We start from the raw sequence: 27104 nt of genomic DNA, 5'->3' as shown, positions 1-27104 counted from the left end.
AAAAAATCCTGGGGCTGCTGGGCGAGGGCAGCCTCAGCCGCAGAGTAGTTCTTCTAAAAGAGTGCAACCGAAACAGAGTGTTGCGTCTCGTGCCCCCCCACAAAATTGGAGGGACGAGGTGGGGCGCTCTCAGACATGGTCAAAGCGGGGCAGGGCTGATCTCAGGACAGTCATTGTCGGCAAGAAGGCAGCGTTGAAAAAATACGGTGCGCCGCTACAGGGCACTGCGTCTGTCACTCGGCATATTCAACCTGAATCTATTCAGTTCAGAACGCGTCCACCTCGGTTTAGAGGGGTTCTGCCCACAGTGGTGGGCCCCGAGCAGGCTCTGGTATTAGAACAGGAGGTAAAAACTGCTGCTAAAAGGAGCTATAGGGCGGGTTCCTCCCGCCAGCAGGGAGTTAGGATATTACAGCCGGTACTTCATCGTTCCAAAGAAAGATGGGGGGTTGCGTCCCATTTAAGATCTGCGTCTCTTAAATCGCACTGTAGGGAAGCTCAAATTCAAGATGCTCACTCTCAAACAGATCATGTCCCAAATCAGATCCGAGGACTGGTTTGTCATGATAGATCTAAAAGACGCTTACTTCCATGTATCTATTCTCCCTCAACACAGGAAGTGGTTCGCTTTCGGGGGCGAAGCGTACCAATATCGGGTTCTTCCGTTCGGCCTAGCATTGTCACCCCGAACATTCACAAAGTGTATGGATGTGGCTATAGCCCCTCTAAGGCTGCAGGGCATCTGCATTTTGTATTAGATCGACGATTGGTTAATTCTAGCTCAATCGGTATAACAGGCGGTTCGGCATCGAGATGTCGTTCTTGCTCACATCAAGAGTTTGGGGTTGAGGCTCAACGCCAAGAAGAGTGTGCTTTCTCCATTACAGAGAACCACTTTTCTCGGTGTAGTGTGAGATTCGACGACGATGCAGGCACAATTGTCACCTGCTCGTATTGCTTCGATTCTCGCCGCAGTAGATCAGGTCAAGCTAGGCCAGTCATCCACTGTAAAACAGTTCCAGAGACTGTTAGGTCTCATGGCAGCTGCATCCAACGTGATACCTTTTGGCCTCTTGCACATGAGACCGTTACAGTGGTGGCTCAGAACCAAGGGATTCTCCCCGAGGGGAAATCCGCTCCGGAAGATCATGAGTTCGCGACCTGATCATGTGGAAAGACCCTTGGTTTCTGTCCCAAGGTCCTGTGTTGGGATGCCTCTCTCACGGGTTGGGGGGCGATCATGAGTGGACGCCCAGCTCAGGGTCTGTGGAAGGACCAGCAGCGTCTATGGCACATATATTGTCTAGAGATGTTGGCAGTGTTCCTGGCTCTGAAACACTTCCTCCCAGATCTAAGGGGCCACCATGTTCTTGTCCGAACAGACAACACAACGGTGGTCTCTTATATTAACCATCAGGGGGTCTGCTTTCTCGTCCGCTTTACAAACTGGCACGTCAGATCTTTCTATGGTCCCAGGGGAAAATGCTTTCTCTGAGAGCTATTTATCTCCCGGGGTATTTAAATCAGGGGGCAGACATCCTGTCGAGGCAGAGGCCGAGGCCTGGGGAATGGAGTCTTCACCCCGAGGTGGTGGAGCTCCTATGGGAACATTTTGGTCGTGCCGAGGTAGACCTATTGGCTTCCCGAGAGACATCACACTGTCCAATGTGGTTCTCCCACAGCCATCCAGCCCCACTGGGGTTGGACGCGATGGTACATCCGGGGCCGAGGTCACGTCTGTATGCATTTCCGCCGATCGCTCTGCTCCCGTGAGTTCTGGAGAGGGTTCGCCGGGACAGGCTCAGTCTTCTGCTAATAGCCCCGTTCTGGCTGGCCCCAGTATGGTTTGCGGACCTAGTGTCTCTCCTCGACGGCTCTCCCCTGGAGATACCGATCAGGAGAGACCTACTCTCTCAGGCGAGTGGGTCGATCCTTCACCCCCGCCCGGAACTATGGAGGCTGTGGGCTTGGCCTCTGAGGGGCCCAGCTCATAGATTCTGGTCTCTCGACTGAGGTCGTTGAGACCATCCTCCAATCAAGAGCTCCCGCCACAAGGAAGTTATATGCCACGAGCTGGAAACTTTTCACCTCTTGGTGTGGAGAGCGCCAGCAGGACAGAGTTAACTGCCCGGTTGGTACAGTGCTGGAATTCCTGCAGGACCGTCTATCCACGGGGTTATCCCACTCCACACTGAAGGTGTATGTGGCGGCCTTAGCTGCTTACTACGCCCCTTCGGGAGACACCCACTTATATCTCGCTTCCTTCGTGGCACCTCGAGGCCAGCAGTTCGCACGAGGGTACCATCTTGGGATCTGGCCATTGTCTTAGAAGATCTCTCCCTAGCTCCTTTCGAGCCCATCGAGGAAGTTTCGGAAAAGTTTCTTACTCTTAAGACTATTCTTCTCGCTGTCTCATCTCTAAAAAGAATAGGAGATATTCAAGCACTTTCGGTGGCTCCCTCGTGCCTGGAATTTGCTCCTGGTATGGTTAAGGCCTTTCTATGTCCGAGACCAGGTTATGTTCCTAAGGTACCAACTACTTCTGTTAGACCTATAGTCCTGCAGGCTTTCTGTCCTCCGCCTTTTTTGACGTCAGACCAGGAGAAACTTAATTTGCTGTGCCCAGTTAGGGCTTTAGATGCATATGTCCACAGAGCTGCCCTGTGGAGGAAATCGGAACAATTGTTTGTCTGTTTCGGGTCACCTAACAAGGGGTGTGCTGCATCTAAGCAAAGGATGAGCAAGTGGGTGGTCGAGGCCATCTCACTTGCTTACATTTCGGCCGGTCAGCCTTCGCCTTTGGCTGTACGGGCCCATTCTACCAGGAGCATGGCTGCCTCTAGAGCTCTTCTTTCAGGGGCTTCTCTTTAAGATGTTTGTGATGCGGCAGGCTGCTCCTCACCGCACACTTTTGTCAGATTTTATTCTCTTGATTTTAGCTCCACTCCTGGGGCTCAGGTTCTCTTGTCGGCTTGTGTCTCCTAATCACACACGACGGGGACTTGTTCGTATGGGGACGTGGGCATTGCGTTCCCACTGCGATTACACGCAGCGGCGGTCCCTGAAGGGGAACGTCCCGGGTTACGTATGTAACCCTAGTTCCCCGAGGGGACGGACGCTGCGTGTCCTGCCATTCTCCGGCATCCCCTTGGATCGCACTACGCTGGAGGCGTTCCCACTGCGATTACACACAGCGTCCATCCCCTCTGGGAACTAGGGTTACATACGTAACCCGGGACGTTCTTTTGAGTGTGCAAGCACTGTCAATGATTGTTTCTGCTTGCTCCCCACCGTCAAATTGGTCTGTACTGCTTCATTAGCTTATAGTGGACCTGTGCATCGGTACCATTTGGAGCACAAACTCCTATCAACATAAATAATTGTTAAAAATAAATCTGAATAAAGAAATACAATTTAAGGAAAGTTAAATATAATACTTAAATTATATTTAATAAACACCATAAACAAATAAATATACAGCTCCTACAAGCACTGTAAAACCAATAAACATTCTGTGTACAATTAAGGCCAGATTGCCAGCGTTAAGTGGAATTGTCAGACTTGTATATATAATAACCCTAATGTTATTTCTTGTTTGTCCAGTCACGTTATTGGGGTGAGGATAGTGGCAAGAATGAAGTACAGGGCACCGTTCTCGACCGTGCTGGCAGAGTGCTGCAGTGCTTCGGGGGATCATGGCATGAAGGCATTTTCTGTGATACCTTTCCCAACCCACAATGCATCTGGAAGCCCAGTGAGTGACCATGCAGGTCATGACATACATTTTTACAGAATGAATTGCAATCTAGTTTTATTAGAACCTGATTAACTTTTAGTTCTGCTGTAAAAGATTTGTTTTGACATGTCAAGCTGTTATATTAGACATGTCAAGCTGCACACATTATATTGTTTAGTTGGATGATAAGATATTGTCTATATCATAATTCACAGATCCTCAACCAGATGATTACTTTGACTACTTTGGCTTCTCTCAGTATGCCAGAGAGCTAAATGAACTGACCCCTGATATAAAGGATAAATTGCCTCCAACAGACTCTCGCTTCCGTCCAGACCAAAGGTATGTGGTCTGTAATTAGAGAGAAAACAATCTTTTTGACCTTTTGCACTGTAATTTATACTATAAATTTGGCCAAAACAAACCCATTGATCCCTCTTTAGTTTCACAGGTTTTCTACAAAAAATACTAATGTTTTAAATGGGCAGGGAGAAGAGCAGACAATACAGGACAATGAAACCAAGGGAACTGAGGGCATTATGGCTGGCTGTCTAAGTGGTGTCCGCAAAATAATATAGAATTCATAGACAATTGGAAAAGTTTTTGGGGCAAACCTGACCTGTTGAAAAGAGATGGTATTCATCCCTCCTGGGATGGTGCTGCTCTTCTCTCTAGTAATTTGGCTCATAGTCTTAGAGACAAAACATGACAATCTGGGGATCAGGTCAGGAAGCAGACAAACTGGCTAAACCGACCGTCTGCTAGCGGCCTCGCGTCACCAAGGTCAGATAAATCCCATCACATAGAGGCTCTTTCACCTAGATATCATCATATAGAGACTGTGTCTGTTCCCCGAATTTGGAAATCCAAAAAACGTCCAAACCGATCTAAGGTTAAAAATGTAATTGATATTCAACAAATAAAAAATAGATATAATACAGATGAGCAAACGATAAAGCTTGGGTTGCTGAATATTCGATCCCTTACTTCAAAAGCACTCATAGTTAATGATATGATTTCAGATTATAACCTAGATGTGCTGTGTATGACAGAAACCTGGCTAAAACCAGACGATTACATTACTTTAAATGAGTCCACCCCGCATTATTACTGTTATAAACATGAACCTCGCCTGAAAGGCAAAGGGGGAGGTGTCGCTGTAATTTATAGTAATATTTTCAAAACCACTAAAAAATCTAGTTTAAAATATATTTATTTTGAAGTGTTGGTGCTTAACCCTAAAATATATTTCTTTTGAAGTGTTGGTGCTTAATGTAAAAATATATAATGTAAACGATAAATCAAGTTTGAGAATTCTGCTGGCAACTGTCTACAGGCCACCAGGGCACCATAAAGATTTTATCAAAGAATTTGCTGACTTTCTATCAGAATTAGTATTGACTGCAGATAAAGTCCTAATTGTTGGTGATTTTAATATACATGTAGATAATGGAAAAGATGCAATGGGATTGGCATTTAAAGACATTCTTAACTCTATTGGAGTTAGACAACACGTGTCAGGACCTACTCATTGTCGTAATCATACTCTAGATCTAATATTGTCACATGGAATCAATGTTGATGCTGTTGAAATTATGCAGCAGGGCGACGACATCTCAGATCATTATCTAGTCTCATGTAAATTACATTTAGCCAAGGCTGCAAAGCCAACTCCGTGTTACAAGTATGTTAGACCTATCACTTCTGCTACTAAAGATTGCTTTATCAATAATCTTCCTAATCAGTTTCATCGTCTCAGCATCCCAGATAGCTTAGAAGCACTTGATATTGCAACAGAAACTTTTAACTCTCTCCTTTCCAGCAGTTTAGATACAGTTGCTCCGTTGCGCTTAAAGAAGATTAAAGAAAATAGTCCAACACCGAGGTACAACGAGCACACCCGGGCCCTTAAGAGAGCAGCCAGAAAAATGGAGCGCAACTGGAAGAAAACAAAACTAGAGGTATTTCGGATTTCATGGAAGGAGAGCTTGATTGCTTACAGAGAGGCTTTAAAAGCTGCTAGATCTGCTTATTTTTCAACCCTATTAGAAGAAAATAAACATAATCCAAGGTATTTATTTGAAAAAGTGGCTACACTAACGAAAAAGAAAGCTTCAAGCCCAGAAGTTTCCAAGAAACACAGCAGTAATGACTTTATGAACTTCTTCACTTATAAGATTGATAATATTAGGGACAAAATTATAACTATGCAACCGTCTACTACAGCATCGCATCAGGGAATGCATTATAGTCTCCCCGAGGTAAAATTTGATTCATTTGTTGCCATAGGAGAGGAAGAATTTTGCAAACTCGTTAATTCATCTAAATCGACAACATGTATGTTAGACCCTATACCGACTAAACTACTGAAAGAGATGCTTCCAGAAGTCATAGATCCTCTTCTTAACATCATTAATTCATCTTTGTCTCTAGAATACGTACCAAAAACCTTTAAGCTGGCTATGATTAAACCGCTTGTTAAAAAAACGCAACTCGATCCTACAGAATTAGTCAATTACAGGCCGATCTCAAATCTACCTTTTCTGTCAAAGATACTAGAAAAGGCAGTATCCTCACAACTGTGTTCCTTTCTTAAAAAAAATGGTATCTGTGAGGATTTCCAGTCAGGATTTAGACCGCACCATAGCACTGAGACAGCTCTCATTAGAGTCACAAATGATTTGCTTTTATCCGATCGTGGTTGTATCTCTCTATTAGTGTTACTTGATCATAGTGCTGCATTTGACACCATTGACCACAACATTCTCTTAAATAGACTAGAAAACTATGTTGGCATTAGTGGAATTGCATTAGCATGGTTTAAATCATATTTATCTGACCGCTATCAGTTTGTAGCAGTAAATGAAGAGATGTCTTATCGATCACAAGTTCAGTATGGCGTACCACAAGGCTCAGTACTAGGACCGTTGCTGTTCACTCTCTACATGCTACCTTTAGGAGATATCATTAGGAAACATGGAATTAGCTTTCACTGTTTTGCTGATGATACTCAGCTCTATATTCCTTCCAAACCTAACGAAACTCACCAATTCACAAAATTATCGGAATGCATAGTTGATATTAAAAATTGGATGACTAGTAATTTCCTACTACTAAATTCTGAAAAAACAGAGATTCTAATTATTGGACAAAAAACTTCCACACGTAATAACCTAGAATACCGTCTAACACTTGATGGCTGCTCTGTAAAGTCTTCGCCGTCAGTTAGGAACCTGGGTGTGCTCTTTGATACCAGTCTTTCATTTGAAAGTCATGTGTCTAGTGTATGTAAAACCGCATTTTTCCATCTTAAAAATATATCTAAATTACGTCATATGCTCTCATTGACAAATGCGGAACAACTAGTTCATGCGTTCATGACATCAAGGCAAGATTATTGTAATGCTCGACTGGGTGGTTGCCCTGCACGCTTAATAAACAAACTACAGCTAGTCCAAAACGCAGCCGCTAGAGTTCTTACCAGATCCAGGAAGTACGACCATATTAGCCTGGTTCTGTCAACACTGCATTGGCTTCCTATTAAACATCGTATAAATTTTAAAATATTGCTGATTACTTACAAAGCACTAAATGGTTTAGCTCCCCAGTACTTGAGCGAGCTCTTAACGCATTATAGTCCTTCACGTCTATTGCGATCTCAAAACTCCGGCCAGTTGATAATACCTAGAATATATAAATCGACTGCTGGCGGTAGATCCTTTTCCTATTTAGCACCAAAACTTTGGAACAATCTTCCTAACATTGTCCGGGAAGCAGACACAGTCTGTCAGTTCAAAGCTAGACTAAAAACACATCTCTTTGACCTAGCATTCACATAACACTCTATAGATTTCTATAATTTAATATTAGGCTGCTTAGATTAGGTCAGCCGGAACTGGGAACACTTCCCTCAAATCCTGATGTACTCGTTACATCATAAGAAGAATGGCATCTACGCTAATTTTAGTGTCTTTGTTTATCCCGAGGTTTTCCCGCAGCCTGCCGGATCCAGGCCGTTTCCAGATCTGACGAAGGACTTTCGCCTGGACCCGATGACAATGCAGTGCTGAAGTGCCAACTAGCCTCTCCCTATGGAGGATCCCTATACCACTCTACAGATAAAGCGTTGTGGAATTTTTCGGTTCGCGTACCAACCCAAAGTGATAAGATAAAATAAAAATTCTGCATCAAAATTTATAGACAAGTAGTTTGTTTAGGAATGGTTTGTAAGGAATTATAAACCTGCTCACATATATTCAAACGCACATAACTATAGAATCAATTCTTAATGCGCATGTGAACGCCATCAGCGTCTATCACAGGTTCACGTTTAAAGTCTGTTTAGAGAGAACGGTGTCGTCTTAGCGGCCCCTAATTTAATAACAAACTATCATTTAGACGGAAGTGAATCAATCAAAACTATCTTTAGCTGGAAAAAACATTTTTCAAGAGCCACTATAAAACCAAACCAATCTCTGTTACCTGAAATTATATCTTTATCTCTGAAAAGCTGCTTTGAAACAATCTACATTGTTAAAAGCGCTATATAAATGAGGATGACTTGACTTGACTTGACATTATATACACATGATAATGAGTAATGTACTCGGTCACGTATGTAACCTCGGTTCTCTCTGCAAGAGGGAACGAGTATTCAGTGGCGCCACCAGGGGGTGGCCAGGGGTGGCCGTGGCCACCCCTGGCCGACTCCTGGCCACCCCACTGGCCACCCCAATGGCCAGTATAAATTTTAGTAGCATCAGTTATGCATTTCATAAATAAGTCAAAAATATTCTTTAGTAAAAGAAGACGGGAAATTATGTGTCGTGACGTGCTTTTTAAGTGCCAAATGGTTACAGTATACTGTTACAGCAGCTTTTTGATGTGTCTTTGCCAAGTTTTGACAAGCAGGGATGCAAACAGCGCGCTTTTCGGCGCCTCCCGCTTTTTTCACGTCAGTTTGGGTGACAAAGTCATCTGAAGTCATTCAATAGCTTAATGTGAGGGACAGAAGTCTATTTACATCATTAAAGTATACGGAAACTCGTTTTCCCTCCTCTGCGGCTGTCAATCATTCTCCATTCATATTCAAACAGCGCGCGCGCCTCTTGGATGCACGGTAAAACTCTCTCCAATATGATGTATTCACATTATAATGCATGATCTGTAGATAAAAGGCTGTAGATTTGCATAAAATGACTTTATTTTGTTGGAGTTTGTTGCTGTTTTGAAACGACTCACTACCGTGTGCTTGCTAGATCACACACATCACAAGGACTATGAATCGGCATCAAACGCACAATAACTGGAATTTAAAACTGTGAAACAAAGGAACAAATCGCACTAGGATTTGTGCGCTCGACATTTCTTCGCTTTGTGACGTGAACTTTTAAATGCGCACTTATGTAGCGCAGCGCTGCACACTGTGACTCTTTGAGCACATCATTCTGCACCCGCGAATCCCGCGATGCGCATACACGCTGTGTGCGCTCTGTTTTTCATGTTATCATGGGTTTGCGCACTGAAATATTAATGAAGCCAATATATTTTGTTATACCTAGCCTGCTCAATACATTTAAAATAAGCATAATTTAATTGTATATTATTACTTTGTAGTGTAGGCTATATATGCACTTCTGAATTCTTGACATTAATATATAAATATAAAATTGTGAAATGTATGATTGCCTGATTGAATTTTATAAGAGAACTAATAGTAATTTGTTTTTATTAACATATTTAGATTTTATAAAATTACTGTGCAGATTTTTTCAAGAATTACTTTTTGCTGCTGATTTATACACTCATTAAGTTTATTAAAAATTCATAATACATTTATGTAATATTTAAAGGTGTTAACTGTAATCTTACATTGCAAAATAATAACTTAAAAAGGATGAAATTCATCACAATTATGTAATCTGGAAATTTGCCGCGGGCGAGGGCCCTTATATAAATCATATCTATATAATCTATATCATTATATATAATATAATATATATTAGTAGGGCCCTACTAATATCATTAGTAACATTAAATATAACACAATAAACCTAAGTATATCAGTAGGAGTTTCCTTAAGTCTTTCTGAAAGTTTTCTACAGGCCGGTTTACTACAACAGTAGAATAAAATTCTGAAATTATGGTTTATAGTTTTGGTGTGCCACCCCAAGATTTTAAGTGGCCCCATCTGGCCACCCCTATGAAAAATTTCTGGAGCCGCCACTGCGAGTATTGCGTAAGTTGCTTACGCTACGGGTAAAGTCATCTTTTCTCGAGATATGAAGCCAAAAATTATCCCCAATTTTGTATTTATTGTCAACACAGTGCAGCAGCTAGCAGACCTAGAGCAGGCTATCTTGCATACTCATTGGCTGCTCTGCGGCAACTGCAGCAGCCTACCACTGAGCCTGGCGTGACGTCACGCCCAATTATGCGTCACAGCCCGCCAGAATGGGGGTGGCTTAGCGTATAAAAGTAAGGCTCAGAGGCTGCTTCTCTGGTTTTCATCGACTGAAGGGAAAATCGCTTGTGGCGCAAGCACGGCAGGTTACGCAATCCTAGTTCCCTCTTCTAGAGAGAACCGATGTTCCGTACGTAACCGAGTACGTTCTCTTACGAGAGGTTCTCTCTGATTGCGTAAGTTGCTTACGCTACGGGAACCCCTTGTCAACGCCGTGCGCGCCAAGCATGTATTTCATGAGTCCCAGGGAATCCCGGGGAAGATAGATAAGTGGGAATCAGGCGGCCAGCAACGCGGGCCAGCACATGTTCATAAGCACTGTAGGGTATGGACCAATCAGACACATACTAATTATTCATTATATACAAAGGTTTATGAGACTCCTCACAGAGCCCAAATGAACAAACACAAGGGCAGAAACAGTGTCATGTTACAGGACATGATAAGGAGATTTTACGACCTCCGAGGAATGTTGCCACATACTCAAGAGAGAGACTATGAAACAGAAACCCTCTTTAAAACAGACTTTGCTCCATCAATCATAGACTAACTGATCTATAAATGAACATGCATAAAACTGTGAAAGAAACAGTGTAAATGGTTTACTGTCTCGTGTACTATTAGGTATATATTATGGTATGTATCCTGGTATACAACCAACTAACGATCAATGTAACCTCACCTGTATCATGCCTCCTACCTAATTAATCCTCATTTAATGACTCACACTTTGATGTACATCACCTTCTTCTAGAATGCAGTGTGGATGTGTTATAGCTATTTGAGCATTAATGAACGTATAATCATCCTAGGGACAAAGATCCGTAAATCAACTAAGAGCCACTTTCCCTCTCAGACATGTCACCTTTCTGATTGGTCGAGTTCAACCCTTAGGGGAGGATCTTTTCCAGGCCTTATTAGAGACAGTCCACATGTGACCTCCCTCTCTTAGTTCTTTCATCCAGCCGCAACACTGTTCTGGTTATACTGGGGAACCCCCTCCCCCTCCACGGGGGCCCCAGGGCCCAGCAGGCCTCGATTCCAACCAGATATGGGCTCAGGCAGGAGAGAGATGACTCTCTCACAAAGAACCAAGGACAATCTCAATAGTTTTGGAACAAAGACTCCAACCAACAACGACTCCAATCACCCATCCTTCCGACTTCCTCACTTCTCCTGGGTGCTCGGCGTGGCCTCAACAGAGTCCCAGGCCTTGACCAAACCAGTCATGCGTTCCTGGAGAAAGAGAACGCTCAACCAACTTCCACTTGACACTGCCGGAACCATCAACGACTTCAATTTTCAACAACTTCAAGAATTGTTCCCATTACAAATGCAAGTATTCAATTCAATGAAATGTGAAAATGAAATTCTAATGGTTCTTCTCATAGACCCTCTTACGGTTTCCAATTTCATCCTATCACTAACCTATTTATGTATTCATGTGTGTATGTTGTTTAGTTTATTTATATTCATATAAATATCTATATTTAGTTAATAAAACTCGTACATAATATGTATTTGGTTCTGTTTTGTTTGCAATTCAAGTCACTTTACGATCACGGTTTTTGCTACTGGCTCAAAGTACTGTACAGGCGAAGAAATAATTATTCTTCTGTGGCCAGGGAAGATACCCTTTTCTTAGAATAAATTAATAATCGAAAGAGTTCGTTGGAAGAACTGATTAATTGATTGTAATATTAATTCAGCCACATCAAGTTAATCCAATTAACTGACCCAAATATTTATAATTAATAATAACAAGATATTATTGATTATTAATATTTCCAAAAAGCTGAGTTCCTTACATATATGGTGGAGAATTTTAAGGCATCGTATTAAACATTGTATGCAAGCAGACAGTAATCAATCATATGTTGTCCCATAAGTTTTTGTTTAACATCTCATACATGCACGTACCATTTTCCGGGTAAATCAGCAAAACTATAGCTTGAATATGCCTTCCTACGAATGGCAGAAAGTTCACAAATGCTATAATGCATATTTAAATCGTACGATAAGAAACTCCTGATATTAGCGAAGAAAGCCTAATTCCAGATATAAATCGAGCATAAGCCTTCTCTGACGAAGAAATCTCAGATTTGCCGCGCGCATAAATGGTACCAGAACAAATTAACCTGATATGGACGAAGAAATCTCCATTTTCAGCATTTTTGAATGTGATCTGATCGATGTTCCTCAATCACCGATTAAGGCCTTATTATGCGTTACGTCATTGTATTCATATTAAACCGCTGAAGCGCTCATATGAAACAATCGCGTCGAATACAGCTAACTAGTAATTTGCCATTGTCTGTGAAAGAACGGTGCTGTTTTGATTTGTTAAAAAGAGTCACTCACACGCAACGTCGTGTCTAAGCGAGAGACTAAGTGCAAACTGTCAGCACAGCTCGTCCGCTGCTCCGGCCGATCTGTGTTGTTGGTTGGCATTGTGTCCGGAACGCGAGCAGGCGTTCCTATCTAGTTTTTCTGACAACAGCACCAATCTCACAGACCCTCGTGTAAACAAGCAACGGTTGTAGCCAATAGCTCCCTCAATCCTAACTTACAAGTAAAACCCTCTAACTTACCTCGAGTGATAGTTTTAGCACCGCCTAAAAACTTAGACACGTTAGAGCGTAAAGTGTAACCTTAAACCAAAGACTATAGATTTTGCGTGATTTGAACTGAGTGATTTGAACACGAGTAATGAGAGTCAAAGCTCTTCGAGGCTTTGAATCAAAGGAGTCAACTGCGTCACAAATGATTCTTTGTTTTTTAGCGCCCTCGCTGGCGACCCCTGCTGGTCAAAACAAAAGTGTAGCGGAAACTCAAATCAACGGAACACCTTTTACAAACCAATCGCAAAGGTTTTATCAAAAGGTGTAATCAGGTAATGGCAATCTGCGAGCTACCTAATATCGTTTAATATGAGGTGTCTTTCAAGGCACAATATCTTAGTAAACTGTAGGGCTCGTTTTATGAAAGCTTGACTTGAAAGTCATTCAGACCCATTATCAAATGCGTCATTAAATGTGTACGAATCTATAAAGTGATACGAGATCACATGGAGACCAGATACACACTGGTTCACGAACCGTTGAAATTTAAAACAATTTCGAAACAGCTATGACGCGTAACAAAGCCCAGTTTAATAAAATCACGTGACCTTAGCAGTGATACACATTACACATTACACATTACACATTACAGCTTCACGAAGCACGTCTCATAAGAGGGTTAAACCACCCTCTTCTCTCTCTCTTTCTCTCTCTCGACCCCTTCCTCTTGGTTTCACTTTCAGATTGAAACCCAGATACTTTGGGTTTTATTTGTGTTTCTTTTATTTTTACTTAAATCTACCCCTATTTTATTTTGTGTATTTACACCTGTTGAGCCTGAATCGTCCTATTCAGTTAAGTTGAATTTAATTAAATTGGGAATTTAATTAAATCAATTTGCTTATTCAAGTTCCCCCCTAGTTACCAGAGCTATGATAACACACAATGTTTACATACATTTTTTTTAATTTTATTTCAATTTAGTTATTTACTTTTGTTTCAGCCTGAATTCTTATATTCAGCTAAAGAAAAAAAAGGGCTTAACTAAATTTGAAATTTAGTTAAATTACTTGATACTCTTCCCTTTCCTTTTAGTTTTCTTAGAGCTATAAGGACGTTCTAACTTTACCTTTACCTTATTTAGATCACTAGTCACTATCCTCATCTTCTCTCTCTCTATAGGATTACAATATCTATATCTTCCTCTTCTTTTCTGGTTTCATCCTATTGTTTTATTTTGGTTTTGCTCTATCTGTTACTCTCGTTGCACAACATGTGAGAAGAACCATCTGCATTTTTGAGTAATAGGTTATGACATGTAAGAGCCCAGTCATCAGTCGATGCTGCTTAAAGCACGTCAACTAAGATACTCAAAACTTTTTTTGTTGTTGTGTGTGCTCACCAACACTAAATTTTAGCTGCTCCACATAGCCATTCTCCCACACAGATAGCTCACCACCTCTGTAGAAACTTGCATTTGCCTTTGCCATTTCTCTCTCGTGTTCCCACAAAGTGTGCCAGTAGGCCTCAGACACCCGGCCCTGCCACCAGGACCACCTGAAGACCCGGCAGAGCAGTGTCATGGACATCCTTCAGCCTGAAGCAGGCAACGACCTGCCACGGCAGAGGAAGGAACAGTTAGGCAACAACGAAAGCAGACGTCTGACACCCAGCCTGAGCCACCAAGAGCTGACCAGAATTATCTTCTCCTTCGCCATGCTCCCGCAGGCCTCAAACAGGAGGTAAATGAACTAATGCTGCCAGCCAAACCCCTCTGCTTAACATGTCATCAGACAATTTCCTTAAAGCTTCTGCAGCCGTGAAAGGAAAAGGATTGATTCAGAAGAATCTTGAAATGACGCGTGTAGTGACACTCAAAGACCTCAACCGAATGGCCAGACATATCCCTGCATTTACAGCAGAGCTTGCTAGACTCTATCAGATCTGGATCACATCCAGCCCAGAGTTGCGACGCTTTCTGGCTCGGCAGCCAGAAATATCCAGTCTAACTACCAGCAGCTGGAACAAGCCATCACAACAGGATACTCAGACTTAAGAGTCTGAATGTAAACTGGGCGCGGTCCCAGACACCAACCAGGGTAACCCTGAAAGTCCCTGTGCTACTACCACAGACATCAAGCGAGCTACCTCGGAGCGTGCAAACGAACCTGTGATGAAGGAAGACACCAGCTTCAAGAACCTTTTGACTCTGAACTTCAAAACCCAGAAGACACACGGCATGACCACAATGCACGACTGTGCTACAAAGTTCCTAGTCAGCATAGGACATAAAACTTTTAAAGTAGATGAAAATGTGTGCTCAAAAGGAAGCAAGAGTTGCATTAGTAAAATTTGAATTTTACTGATTTAAAGAAAATCTTGAATGCAGGTGTAAGCCTCACATGCCAACAGACTATGCAACCACCTTCTTACCTCTGGCCACCAGCACCAGGTCAGCTTGAAAACCTCTCTAATCTACATAGAGGCCTAACCACTTCCTGCAACCACAAGGAAACACCTGCCCCAAAACTAATGAACTTAAGAATGCCCCAAAACCTGCTGCCTCAACACCTGCAGCAGAGACCTGGACTTGGCTACTGTCCACATCACCAACCGTGGAACTAACCACCGCTCCAGAAGACACGAGCAACCAGAGGCCACCATGGCCTTCCAGCCTTCTATGACAAGTGTGTGTCTGATCTCTCTGCACTTCCAACTTCACTCGTGGTTGTCCTTGAGGGGGGACAACAACGATCGAAAGGGGGGATCTGTAGGGTATGGACCAATCAGACACATACTAATTATTCATTATATACAAAGGTTTATGAAACTCCTCACACAGCCCAAATGAACAAACACAAGGGCAGAAACAGTGTCATGTTACAGGGCATGATAAGGAGATTTTACGACCTCCGAGGAATGTGGCCACATACTCAAGAGAGAGACTATGAAACAGAAACCCTCTTTAAAACAGACTTTGCTGTATCAATCATAGACTAACTGATCTATAAATGAACATGCATAAAACTGTGAAAGAAACAGTGTAGATGGTTTACTGTCTCGTGTACTATTAGGTATATATTATGGTATGTATCCTGGTATACAACCAACTAACGATCAATGTAACCTCACCTGTATCATGCCTCCTACCTAATTACTCCTCATTTAATGACTCACACTTCGATGTACATCACCTTCTTCTAGAATGCAGTGTGGATGTGTTATAGCTATTTGAGCATTAATGAACGTATAATCATCCTAGGGACAAAGATCCGTAAATCAACTAAGAGCCACTTTCCCTCTCAGACATGTCACCTTTCTGATTGGTCGAGTTCAACCCTTAGGGGAGGATCTTTTCCAGGCCTTATTAGAGACAGTCCACATGTGACCTCCCTCTCTTAGTTCTTTCATCCAGCCGCAACACTGTTCTGGTTATACTGGGGAACCCCCTCCCCCTCCACGGGGGCCCCAGGGCCCAGGAGGCCTCGATTCCAACCAGATATGGGCTCAGGCAGGAGAGAGATGACTCTCTCACAAAGAACCAAGGACAATCTCAATAGTTTTGGAACAAAGACTCCAACCAACAACGACTCCAATCACCCATCCTTCCGACTTCCTCACTTCTCCTGGGTTCTCGGCGTGGCCTCAACAGAGTCCCAGGCCTTGACCAAACCAGTCATGCATTCCTGGAGAAAGAGAACGCTCAACCAACTTCCACTTGACACTGCCGGAACCATCAACGACTTCAATTTTCAACAACTTCAAGAATTGTTCCCATTACAAATGCAAGTATTCAATTCAATGAAATGTGAAAATGAAATTCTGATGGTTCTTCTCATAGACCCTCTTCCGGTTTCCAATTTCATCCTATCACTAACCTATTTATGTATTCATGTGTGTATGTTTAGTTTATTTATATTCATATAATTCATATCTATATTTAGTTAATAAAACTCGTACATAATATGTATTTGGTTCTGTTTTGTTTGCAATACAAGTCACTTTACGATCACGGTTTTTGCTACTGGCTCAAAGTACTGTACAGGCGAAGAAATAATTATTCTTCTGTGGCCAGGGAAGATACCCTTTTCTTAGAATAAATTAATAATCGAAAGAGTTCGTTGGAAGAACTGATTAATTGATTGTAATATTAATTCAGCCACATCAAGTTAATCCAATTAACTGACCCAAATATTTATAATTAATAATAACAAGATATTATTGATTATTAATATTTCCAAAAAGCTGAGTTCCTTACAGCACCCATAGGAAATACAGAGTGGCGTTGCCGGTCTATATAAAGCATATCATCCCATTTAGTGCAGCTCAACCAGGAGAGCTAAGTCACGAGTAGTCTGCGCAAGATCAGATCTGGGCAGTACGTACATCCCACTCATACTGACAGAACTCTAGCCTGCAAGGCGGGAACTTCCAGGTTATAAAACCTTACAAATGTGGACGGGGAGCCCCAGCCCGCCGCCTCACAAATGTCATGAATGGAAATCCCGCTGGACCAAGCCCACGACAAGGCCCCGCCTCTAGTGTAATGAGCCCTGATGCCCAAAGGGCATTGCAGACCTTTAAACAGATAAGCATTTGCTATAGCGTCCACTATCCATCTGGATAGGCTCTGTTTCGAGGCGGCGAGACCCTTGGTGCGCCCACCAAACGAAACAAAGAGCTGCTCCGAGCGGCTGAAGGGGGTGGAGCGCGTGATGTAAGCCCTCAGCGCCCTAACAGGGCAGAGGAGACTAACATCGCTCTCACTATCGGATGCAGGCAGAGCCGATGGAGAAATGACCTGTACTCTGAAGGGAGTGCCCAACACCTTAGGGACATAGCCATGTCTTGGTTTGAGGATGACCTTGGAGTCATTCGGTCCAAACTCAAGACACGCAGCGCGTGAACACTGAGATGTGGGCACATTTCCTACACTTAAAACACCAACGGCATGAGCCGGATAACCAGACATTATACTCTTTTTGAGATTTCTCTGGGTCGCCGTAAAAACAGCAGTTGTATGCAGGCGAGGGGGCTGTAATGCCGGAGTGGACAGGGCGAGATACTTTGACGGTGATCTGGCCGCAGCGGGACTCAGCCATCTTTTCCTCCGTGTTGCTGCTAGGAGGACTTCGCACGCTCGTGTTTCAGCAATACTCTAGGCCGAGGCTCTCGTGGGGGAGGCGGCCTGTGGCGGCTGGACGAGCGCGACCTTGGGCGGGTGCCCTGTTGTCGCTGCAAAGGAGGAGGCTGGGCTGGACGCTGGGTTGTATCCCTTCTCGGCGGCGCCGTCCACTTGAGAGAGCGCGGAGGAGACGTGAGAGTGGAGCCTCGCAGAGAATGTTGCATTCCATGATTTAGCAAGCTCCGTGAGAGAGCGCAGATCACATGGCAGTCTCCGGCGCTGAGCGGGACTCGGCACTGAGCGGGGCTCGGCACGAGCCACAGGAAGTGCGATACATTTTTAGAAAAATGTCTCGTGCTCTTTTAAAAAGAAGGGTGTCGCAGCGGCGAACATGCACAGTAGAGCAAAGGATACTGTCGCCGGATAGCGTAGCAGGCACGGATGGCTGAAGGTGGCGAAGTCGACCGGTTTCTTAAGACGCTTTCCTCTGCTTGCAGACGCTGGATTAAATGGCGGCGGCTTCTCTCAGGATCAAGCGATGTGAAGAGCTTCGCTGAAGAGATGAAAATCAGAGAAGCAGCCACTGAGCCTTACTTTTATACCCTAAGCCACCCCCATTCTGGCGGGCTGTGACGCGTAGAGGGCGCGATGTCACGCCAGGCTCAGTGGTAGGCTGCTGCAGTAGCCGCAGACCAGCCAATGAGCACGCTAGATAGCCTGCTCTAGGTCTGCTAGCTGCTGCACTGCGTTGACAATAAATACAAAATTAAGGATAATTTTTGGTTTCATATCTCAAGAAAAGATGACTTTACCCATAGCGTAAGCAACTTATGCAATACGAGAGAACCTCTCGTAAGAGAACTAAAGTTACAAGTGAACATAATCAGTAACCGTGGAAACAAACAAAATACGAGAACAAAGGAAATGGAAACTAAGACAAGGGGAAACAGGAGCATGCAAACAAGCGTAGTTCTCAGTCAGAAGGCTGTATCCTAGTAATGCAGAGTTCCCACAGCACAATTTGAGCCCATATTTTTACTCACCAACAGATTTTGCTAAATCTCCGACAAATGCCCGAAATCAATCGTTCATGCGAATGACAATCACACCGTGTGCATTATCAAAGACATAATCTGAGAAAATTGGTACGTCGCCAATCCCAATGAGATATTTGGCATGCTAAATATCTGGACCTGTCTGCGAGTCACTCTGATTCAAAAATCCTTCTGACTGGAAATTACATCAGCGATGACCTACAGCCAATGCGAGAGCAAGATAACGGTTAGCAGAAAGTTCGGGGAAGAGTTATAAACCAGTAAATCATCAAGCATGGCTTCATTTCCGAAAATGCTCCTTCATGGTCTATTTGGACCCAAGAAATGGAGGAAAGTTTTGTTGTACTTTGGCAGGAGCACCATGTCTATTTGATGTTTTCATTCTATTCCAAATGTTTCTATTCCAGTCTTACGCGTGATCTTGCGTTCTCTTACGAGAGGTTCTCTCGTATTGCGTAAGTTGCTTACGCTACGGGTAAAGTCATATTTTCTCGAGATATGAAGCCAAAAAATTATCCTAATTTTTCCATTTATTCTCAACGCAGTGCAGCAGCTAGCAGACCTAGAGCAGGCTATCTTGCGTGCTCATTGGCTGCCCTGCGGCAACTGCAGCCGCCTACCACTGAGCCTCGCGCGTGACGTCACACCCAATGAGGGCGCTACAGCCCGCCAAAAGGGGCATGGTTTAGCGTATAAATATCAGGCTAGGAGGCTGCTCACTGATTTTCATCTCTTCAGCGAAGCTCTCCGCATCGCTGGACTCTGAGAGAAGCCGCCGCCGTTGAAACCAATGACCAGCACGCAGAGGAAAGAGCCTGAGGAAGCCGGTTGTCTTCAGCCTTCCGTGCCTGCTACGCCATCCGGCGACGAGTATCCTTTGAGCTATTGCCTCTGAGAGTGTTCGCTGCCGCGACACTCACTTCTAAAAGAGCGCAGGGCGTTTGTTCCAAAATGCCTCGCATTTCCTGTGGCTCCTGCCGAGCCCTGCTCAGCGCCGGAGACCCCCATGTGATTTGCGTTCTCTGCCTGGGCCCAGACCACGCAGCACTCGCTCTTGCTTCGGGAGGCTACATGCACTGTGAAGCGCTTCCGCTGTCGACCCTGCGGGGCTCGACTCGAGGCCTTCAACGAGGAAGCTGTCACTCCGCCCCCCTCTGGACCGCGCAAGAAGAACCGCCGTTCACAGAGGCCACCGGAGCCTGAGGTCTCACTGAAACGTTCACCGGAGACCCCGCGAGTTTCACTTTCGACTTTTCCGCCCCTCCCGGACGCGCAGATGCCGGCTTCGGCCCTCACTGCCACCGCCTCAGGGGACGAGGCTGAAGGAATCGACCCAGGTGACAACTGTTCCATCCTGGCCTCGGACAGTGAGGATTGGTCGAGTTCTCATCACTCCTCCTCCTCCTCGGTCCAGGAATCCAGCAGGACTCGGGCTGGCGTGGACGCGGAACTTATGCACCTCCTTTCTAAGGCCGTTGACCAACTTGGCCTGGAGTGGTCACCGCCGAAGGAGCCCGCGCCCAACAAACTCGACGGCTGTTTTCTCCATAGCTGCTGCCCATCGCCCGTTTCAAGATCTGTATCATTTCTGCCGGAGCTTCACACGGAGCTTGCTAAATCGTGGAATGCATCAATCTCCGTGAGACTCCACACGCGTCTTCTCGGCGCTCTCCCAAGTGGACGGCGCCGCCGAGAAGGGGTACAGAGATATTCCCCCATTGGAGGAGGCGGTCGCAGCGCACCTTTGCCCACCCTCTGTGAGATGGCGCTCAAAGTCTGCCCTCCCGTCCAAAGCCTCCAGGACCACCTCAGCTCTTATCAGCCACGCCTTTACAGCCGCCGGACAGGCTGTGTCCACCCTGCACTCGATGGCTGTGCTTCAGATCATTCAAGCCAATCTCCTCCGCGAATGGGATGAGAGAAGCAATGATCCAGCCACCATTACGGATTTGAGGAGCGCGACGGACCTTTCCCTTCACGCTACAAAATCCGTGGCGCAGGCGATTGGGTGATGCATGGCTTCGCTCACCCTCACAGAGAGCCACCTCTGGTTGACGCTCGCTGACATGAGGGAATCTGAGCACTCTGCGTTTCTCGACGCACCGCTCTCCATACAGGTCTATTCAGCTTCTCTGAAATACAGAAGACCTCGCAGGCCATGAACCTCTTCCTGCCTCGACGCTCTGGCTCTGCTGCAGGTCGCCCACGTGACCAGCCGCTTGCGCGAAGCTCTAACCAGCGTCCAGCTCAGCCCAAGCCTTCACAGCGACGAGAGGGCGGCCCTGCGGGGACCTCGGCCTAAGATTGCGATGCATGCAAAGTCCTCCTAGCGACAGCAGAGAGGAAAAGATGGCTGGGTCTTGCCGCGGCCGGACCACCGTCAAAGTGTCTCGCTCTGTCAGTCCCCTCGGAGAAGGCTGCTGCAGCTGTGTATTTGGCAGCCAACAAGTCGGTAACACAACCGTTCGCCTGCACACAACCGCGGTTTTTACGGCGACCCAGAGAAATCTCGAAAAGAGTATAATGTCTGGTTATCCGGCTCACGACGTTGGTGTTTTAAGTGTAGAAAATGTGCCCACACCTCAGTGGTGCTCACCTCTAAACACAAGCACAAGACCCCCCGTGTCTCACACACTCACAGAACCAACTCTCTGTAAGGAACTCAGCTTTCTGGAAATATTAATAATCAATAATATCTTGTTATTATTAATCATAAATATTTGGGTCAGTTAATTGGATTAACTTGATGTGGCTGAATTAATATTACAATCAATTAATCAGTTCTTCCAACGAACTCTTTTGATTATTAATTTATTCTAAGAAAAGGGTATCTTCCATGGCCACCGAAGAATAATTTTTTCTTCGCCAGTACAGTACTTTGAGCCAGTAGCAAAAACCGTGATCGTAAAGTGACTTGTATTGCAAACAAAACAGAACCAAATACATATTATGTACAAGTTTTATTAACTAAATATAGATATTTATATGAATATAAATAAACTAAACAACATACACACATGAATACATAAATAGGTTAGTGATAGGATGAAATTGGAAACCGGAAGAGGGTCTATGAGAAGAACCATCAGAATTTCATTTTCACATTTCATTGAATTGAATACTTGCATTTGTAATGGGAACAATTCTTGAAGTTGTTGAAAATTGAAGTCGTTGATGGTTCCGGCAGTGTCAAGTGGAAGTTGGTTGAGCGTTCTCTTTCTCCAGGAACGCATGACTGGTTTGGTGAAGGCCTGGGACTCTGTTGAGGCCACGCCGAGCACCCAGGAGAAGTGAGGAAGTCGGAAGGATGGGTGATTGGAGTCGTTGTTGGTTGTCATCTCTCTCCTGCCTGAGCCCATATCTAGTTGGAATCGAGGCCTGCTGGGCCCTGGGGCCCCCGTGGAGGGGGAGGGGGTTCCCCAGTAACACCAAAACAGTGTTCCGGCTGGATGAAAGAACTAAGAGAGGGAGGTCACATGTGGACTGTCTCTAATAAGGCCTGGAGAAGATCCTCCCCTAAGGGTTGAACTCGACCAATCAGAAAGGGGACATGTCTGAGAGAGAAAGTGGCTCTTAGTTGATTTACGAGTCTTTGTCCCTAGCATGATTATACCTTCATTAATGCTAAAATAGCTATAACACATCCACACTGTATTCTAGAAGAAGGTGATGTACATCAAAGTGTGAGTCATTAAATGAGGATTAATTAGTTAGGAGGCATGATACAGGTGAGGTTACATTGATCGTTAGTTGGTTGTATACCAGGATACATACCATAATATATACCTAATAGTACACGAGACAGTAAACCATTTACACTGTTTCTTTCACAGTTTTATGCATGTTCATTTATAGATCAGTTAGTCTATGATTAATGCAGCAAAGTCTGTTTTAAAGAGGGTTTCTGTTTCATAGTCTCTCTCTTGAGTATGTGGCCACATTCCTCGGAGGTCGTAAAATCTCCTTATCATGCCCTGTAACCTGACACTGTTTCTGCCCTTGTGTTTGTTCATTTGGGCTGTGTGAGGAGTTTCATAAACCTTTGTATATAATGAATAATTAGTATGTGTCTGATTGGTCCATACCCTACATCTCATAAAGCTGGCAAATGCCGCTCGATTGCTAGATGTAGAAAATGTGCCCACAGTTCTGTGCTCACACCTACTCGCTGCCAGCTCTGTTACACAGCCACAACAGCATCACATCGGGCAAGTTATGAACGTAAGCTACGTGCCCGCTTACGAGCGCTCACGCTTACTAATGAACACTTCGCCCCAGGCTCTCCTCGCGCATCACACCCCCGGTTCAATTTCCAGAGCCCACGAAGTGCGGCGATCGGAACCCGGAGTCCATTCTGCCCCTAGCTGTACATGTAAAAGCATGGGAGGCTATTCCAGGGGTATCAGAATGGGTGCTGAGCACAATAAGGCAGGGCTATTCATTACAGTTCACTTGTCGTCCCCCTCGCTTTCGAGCACGGACCGAGACGAAAGTGAAAGCGGAAGTAGTGCATCTACTCGGTGCAGAAATAGCCAAACTGCTGTGCAAAGGGGCCATAGAACCAGAACCGCCTTCTCTGAGCGAATCAGGCTTTTACAGCCGCTATTTTCTCGTACCCAAGAAAGACGGACCTCTAAGACCTATCTTAGACCTGAGATATTTGAACAAAGCTCTTATGAGAAGGCCGTTCAAAATGCTCACGACCAGACAAATTCTCGCGCAAATTCGCCCGAGGGACTGGTTTATCTCTCTCGATCTGAAAGACGCATACTTTCAGATTCCAATAATACCCCGTCACAGGCCATTCTTGAGATTCGCCTTCAACGGTAAGGTATATCAATACACCGTCCTTCCGTTCGGCCTGTCTTTAGCACCCCGTACATTTACGAAGTGCATGGACGCGGCTCTCGCCCCCTTGAGAAATCCGGGCATGCGAATTCTGAATTATTTGGACGATTGGCTGATTTTAGCACAGTCAGAGAACTCTTATCTCACAGAAGATTGCTCCTTAGTCATCTGGAAAGCCTGGGTCTCACGGTCAACTGGACCAAGAGCTCATTACTGACTAGTCAGTCAGTTGCCTTTCAAGGGATAGAACTGGACTCTGTGGCTATGACGGCTCATTTATCGACACAGTGCACACGCCGTGTCCGACACCTGGCTGCATCTTTCCACAAGGGCAGCATCGCTTCTCTGAAAACATTTCAGAGGATGCTGGGCTGTATGGCATCAGCTGCAGCAGTGCTTCAGCTGGGCCTGCTGCGCATGTGTCCGCTACAATGCTGGTTAAACGCCCGATTGCCTCACCAGGCTTGGGCTCTCGGCAGCACACAAATCAGAGTGACTCAGAGCTGTGTTTCAGCTCTGCAGCCCTGGTTAGCAGCCGACTTTTACCAGCGGGGGGTGACAATGAGAGATGTCTCATACCGGAAGGTCATCTCGACGTGCGCTCTCTTAGAGGGCAGACCGGTCTTTGGCCTGTGGTCAGAGAAAGAAATGAGAAGAGAAATGCTTTCACATAAACTGTCTGGAGATGATAGCGGTCTAGAACGCGCTCAAGCGCTTTCTCCCGTTCATACGGGACCACCACGTGCTAGTCCGTTCAGACAACATGTCTGTGGTGTCCTACATAAACCGTCAGGGCGGTGTCAGATCTAGGAGTCTGTGATCTGACAGAACGCCTTCTCGTTTGGTCTCAGCACTTCCTGCGCTCGCTGAGAGCTGCGCATGTGCCAGGCCACCTGAACGACGGCCCAGACAGACTGTCCAGGGACAACGTTCCCGCAGAGGAATGGTCCCTGCACCCCCAGACAGTCCAGTTGCTATGCCAGTTGCGCCTGTTTGGCAAAGCGGAGGTCGACCTTTTTGCGTCAGAAGACAACGCTCACTGCCCAAGGTTCTTTTCAAAGAACGAGGACGCGCTGGCCCAAATCTGGCCCAGCCGCCCACTTTATGCCTTCTCTCTGGTCTCACTGTTACCACAGGTGATCAGGAGAATCAGGGAAATGCGCCACTCGGTACTCCTCATAGCCCCGCGATGGGAGAACCGGATCTTGTTCTCAGAGCTGATGCAGTTGTCACGCACAGCCCCATGCCCGATCCCGGTGAGGAGAGATCTCCTCTCTCAAGCCTGCGGCTCAATCTGGCATCCCCATCCAGAGTGCTTCTCTCTGCACGTATGGTTAATCAACGGATACCCATTGTCCTGCCAGAAAGGGTCATGCGATCAAGCAGTCTAGAGCTCCCTCTACGAGACGGCTCTACTCGTCTAAATGGTCTGTGTTGTCCAAACGGTATGCCGACAGAAATATAGATCCACGAACGTGTGGGGTCCCGTGGTTGCTTAGCTTCCTTCAAGAGCTGTTGGATAAGGGCAGTCCCCGTCCATGTCAAAGTATATGTGGCGGCTGTTACAGCATTCGCTGAGTCGGCGTGCGGTCGGTCAATAGGAAGGTACGAGCTTGCTTGTCATCTGCTTCCTTAGAGGAGCCAGGAGGATGAATCCCCCGCGACCCCCGTCTGTTCCCATGTGAGATCTTTCTTTGGTCCTAGAGGCCCTGAAAGCATCCCCCTTTGAACCACTAGACTCCGTGGACCTAAAGTACATCTTGCTCAAAAACCATTTTTCTGATAGCTCTGTCATCAGTTAAACGTGTGGGGGATTTGCACGCGCTTTCTGTTAGCGCTGCGTGTCTTGAGTTCGGAGTCATGTGTCTTGTCATGAGTAATCCTCAAACAAAGGCATGGCTATGTCCCTAAATGGATGGGCACTCCCTTCAGAGCGCAGGTCATTTCCCTATCGGCTCTGCCAGCATCCGATAGTGAGAGCGATGTTAATCTCCTCTGCCCTGTTAGGGCGCTGAGGGCTTACATTACGCGCTCCGCCCCTTTCAGGCGCTCTGAGCAGCTCTTTGTTTCGTTTGGTGGGCGCACCAAGGGTCTCGCCGCCTCGAAACAGAGCATGTCCAGATGGATAGTGGATGCTATTGCATCTGCTTATGTGTCTAAAGGTCTGCAATGCCCGTTGGGCGTCAGGGCTCATTCCACTAGAGGCGTTGCCTCGTCGTGGGCTTGGTCCTGCGGGATTTCCATTCACGACATTTGTGACGTGGCAGCCTGGGCTTCCCCGTCCACATTCGTTAGGTTTTATAACCTGTAAGTTCCCGCCCTGCAGGCTAGACTTCTGTCAGTATGAGCGGTGTGTATATTCTGCCCAGATCTGATCGTGCGTAGACTACTCTCACGTGACTTTAGCTCTCCTGGTTGAGCTGCACTGTATGAGGAAGGTTTATATAGAATGGCAACGGCGCTCTGTATGCCCTACAAGTGCTTATGAACATGTGTTGGCCCGTGCTGCTGGCCGCCTGATTCCCACTATTTATGTTCCCCAGGAATCCCTGGGACTCATGAAGTGGATGCTTGGCGTGCACGGCGTTGACAATGGGTTCCCATAGTGTAAGCAACTTACGCAATACGAGGAACCTCTCGTAAGAGAACGTACTCTGTTACGTATGTAACCTCGGTTCTCTCTAGAAGAGGGAACGAGTATTGCGTAACCCGACCGTCGTGCTGGTGCCATGAACGATTTTTCACTTAATTCGATGTGAACCAGTGAGCAGCCTCCGAGCCTGATATTTATACGCTAAAATTATACAGAATTTTATTTTATTTTATCACTTCGGGTGGGTAAGCGAACCGAAAAATTCCACAACACTTTATCTGTAGAGTGGTATAGGGATCCTCCATAGGGAGAGGCTAGTTGGCACTTCAGCACTGCATTGTCATCGGGTCCAGGCGAAGGTCCTTCGTCACATCTGGAAACGACCTGGATCCGGCAGGCTGCGGGAAAACCTCGGGATAAACAAAGACACTAAAATTAGCGTAGATGCCATTCTTCTTATGATGTAACTAGTACATCAGGATTTAAGGGAAGTGTTCCCAGTTCCGGCTGACCTAATCTATGCAGCCTAATATTGAATTATAGAAGTCGATAATGTGTTGTGTATGCTAGGTCAATGAGATGTGTTTTTAGTCTAGCTTTGAACTGACAGACTGTGTCTGCTTCCCGGACAATGTTAGGAAGATTGTTCCAAAGTTTTGGTTTTAAATAGGAAAAGGATCTACCTTGTCACTTCTGTCTAATCTATTTCTTGGTTTTGTGACA

General features: G+C 45.4%; 1 protein-coding gene across 7 annotated transcripts in view; it reads left to right on the top strand.

The window, feature by feature from the left end:
* LOC143731964 (oxysterol-binding protein-related protein 7-like) overlaps nucleotides 1–27104 on the top strand; it is a 204093-nt gene that overhangs the window by 168312 nt on the left and 8677 nt on the right. For 5 of the 7 annotated variants that reach the window (XM_077222574.1, XM_077222573.1, XM_077222575.1 and 2 more), the window contains 2 exons: nucleotides 3604–3754; nucleotides 3952–4078. The exons of 1 other annotated variant lie outside the window; for it this stretch is intronic. In XM_077222574.1, the coding sequence (XP_077078689.1) occupies nucleotides 3604–3754; nucleotides 3952–4078 (278 nt within the window). Of the gene's footprint in view, nucleotides 1–3603; nucleotides 3771–3951; nucleotides 4079–27104 lie in introns of those variants that run through there. One more of the 7 variants, XM_077222578.1, reaches the window with a different exon arrangement.

Source organism: Siphateles boraxobius, unplaced genomic scaffold (assembly GCF_051911475.1).
Source record: "Siphateles boraxobius isolate OS27281-9 unplaced genomic scaffold, OSU_SipBor_1 89, whole genome shotgun sequence".
NCBI lineage: Eukaryota > Metazoa > Chordata > Actinopteri > Cypriniformes > Leuciscidae > Siphateles > Siphateles boraxobius.
Note: the sequence above shows the minus strand (reverse complement) of the source record. Positions and strands in the feature narration are given on the sequence as shown.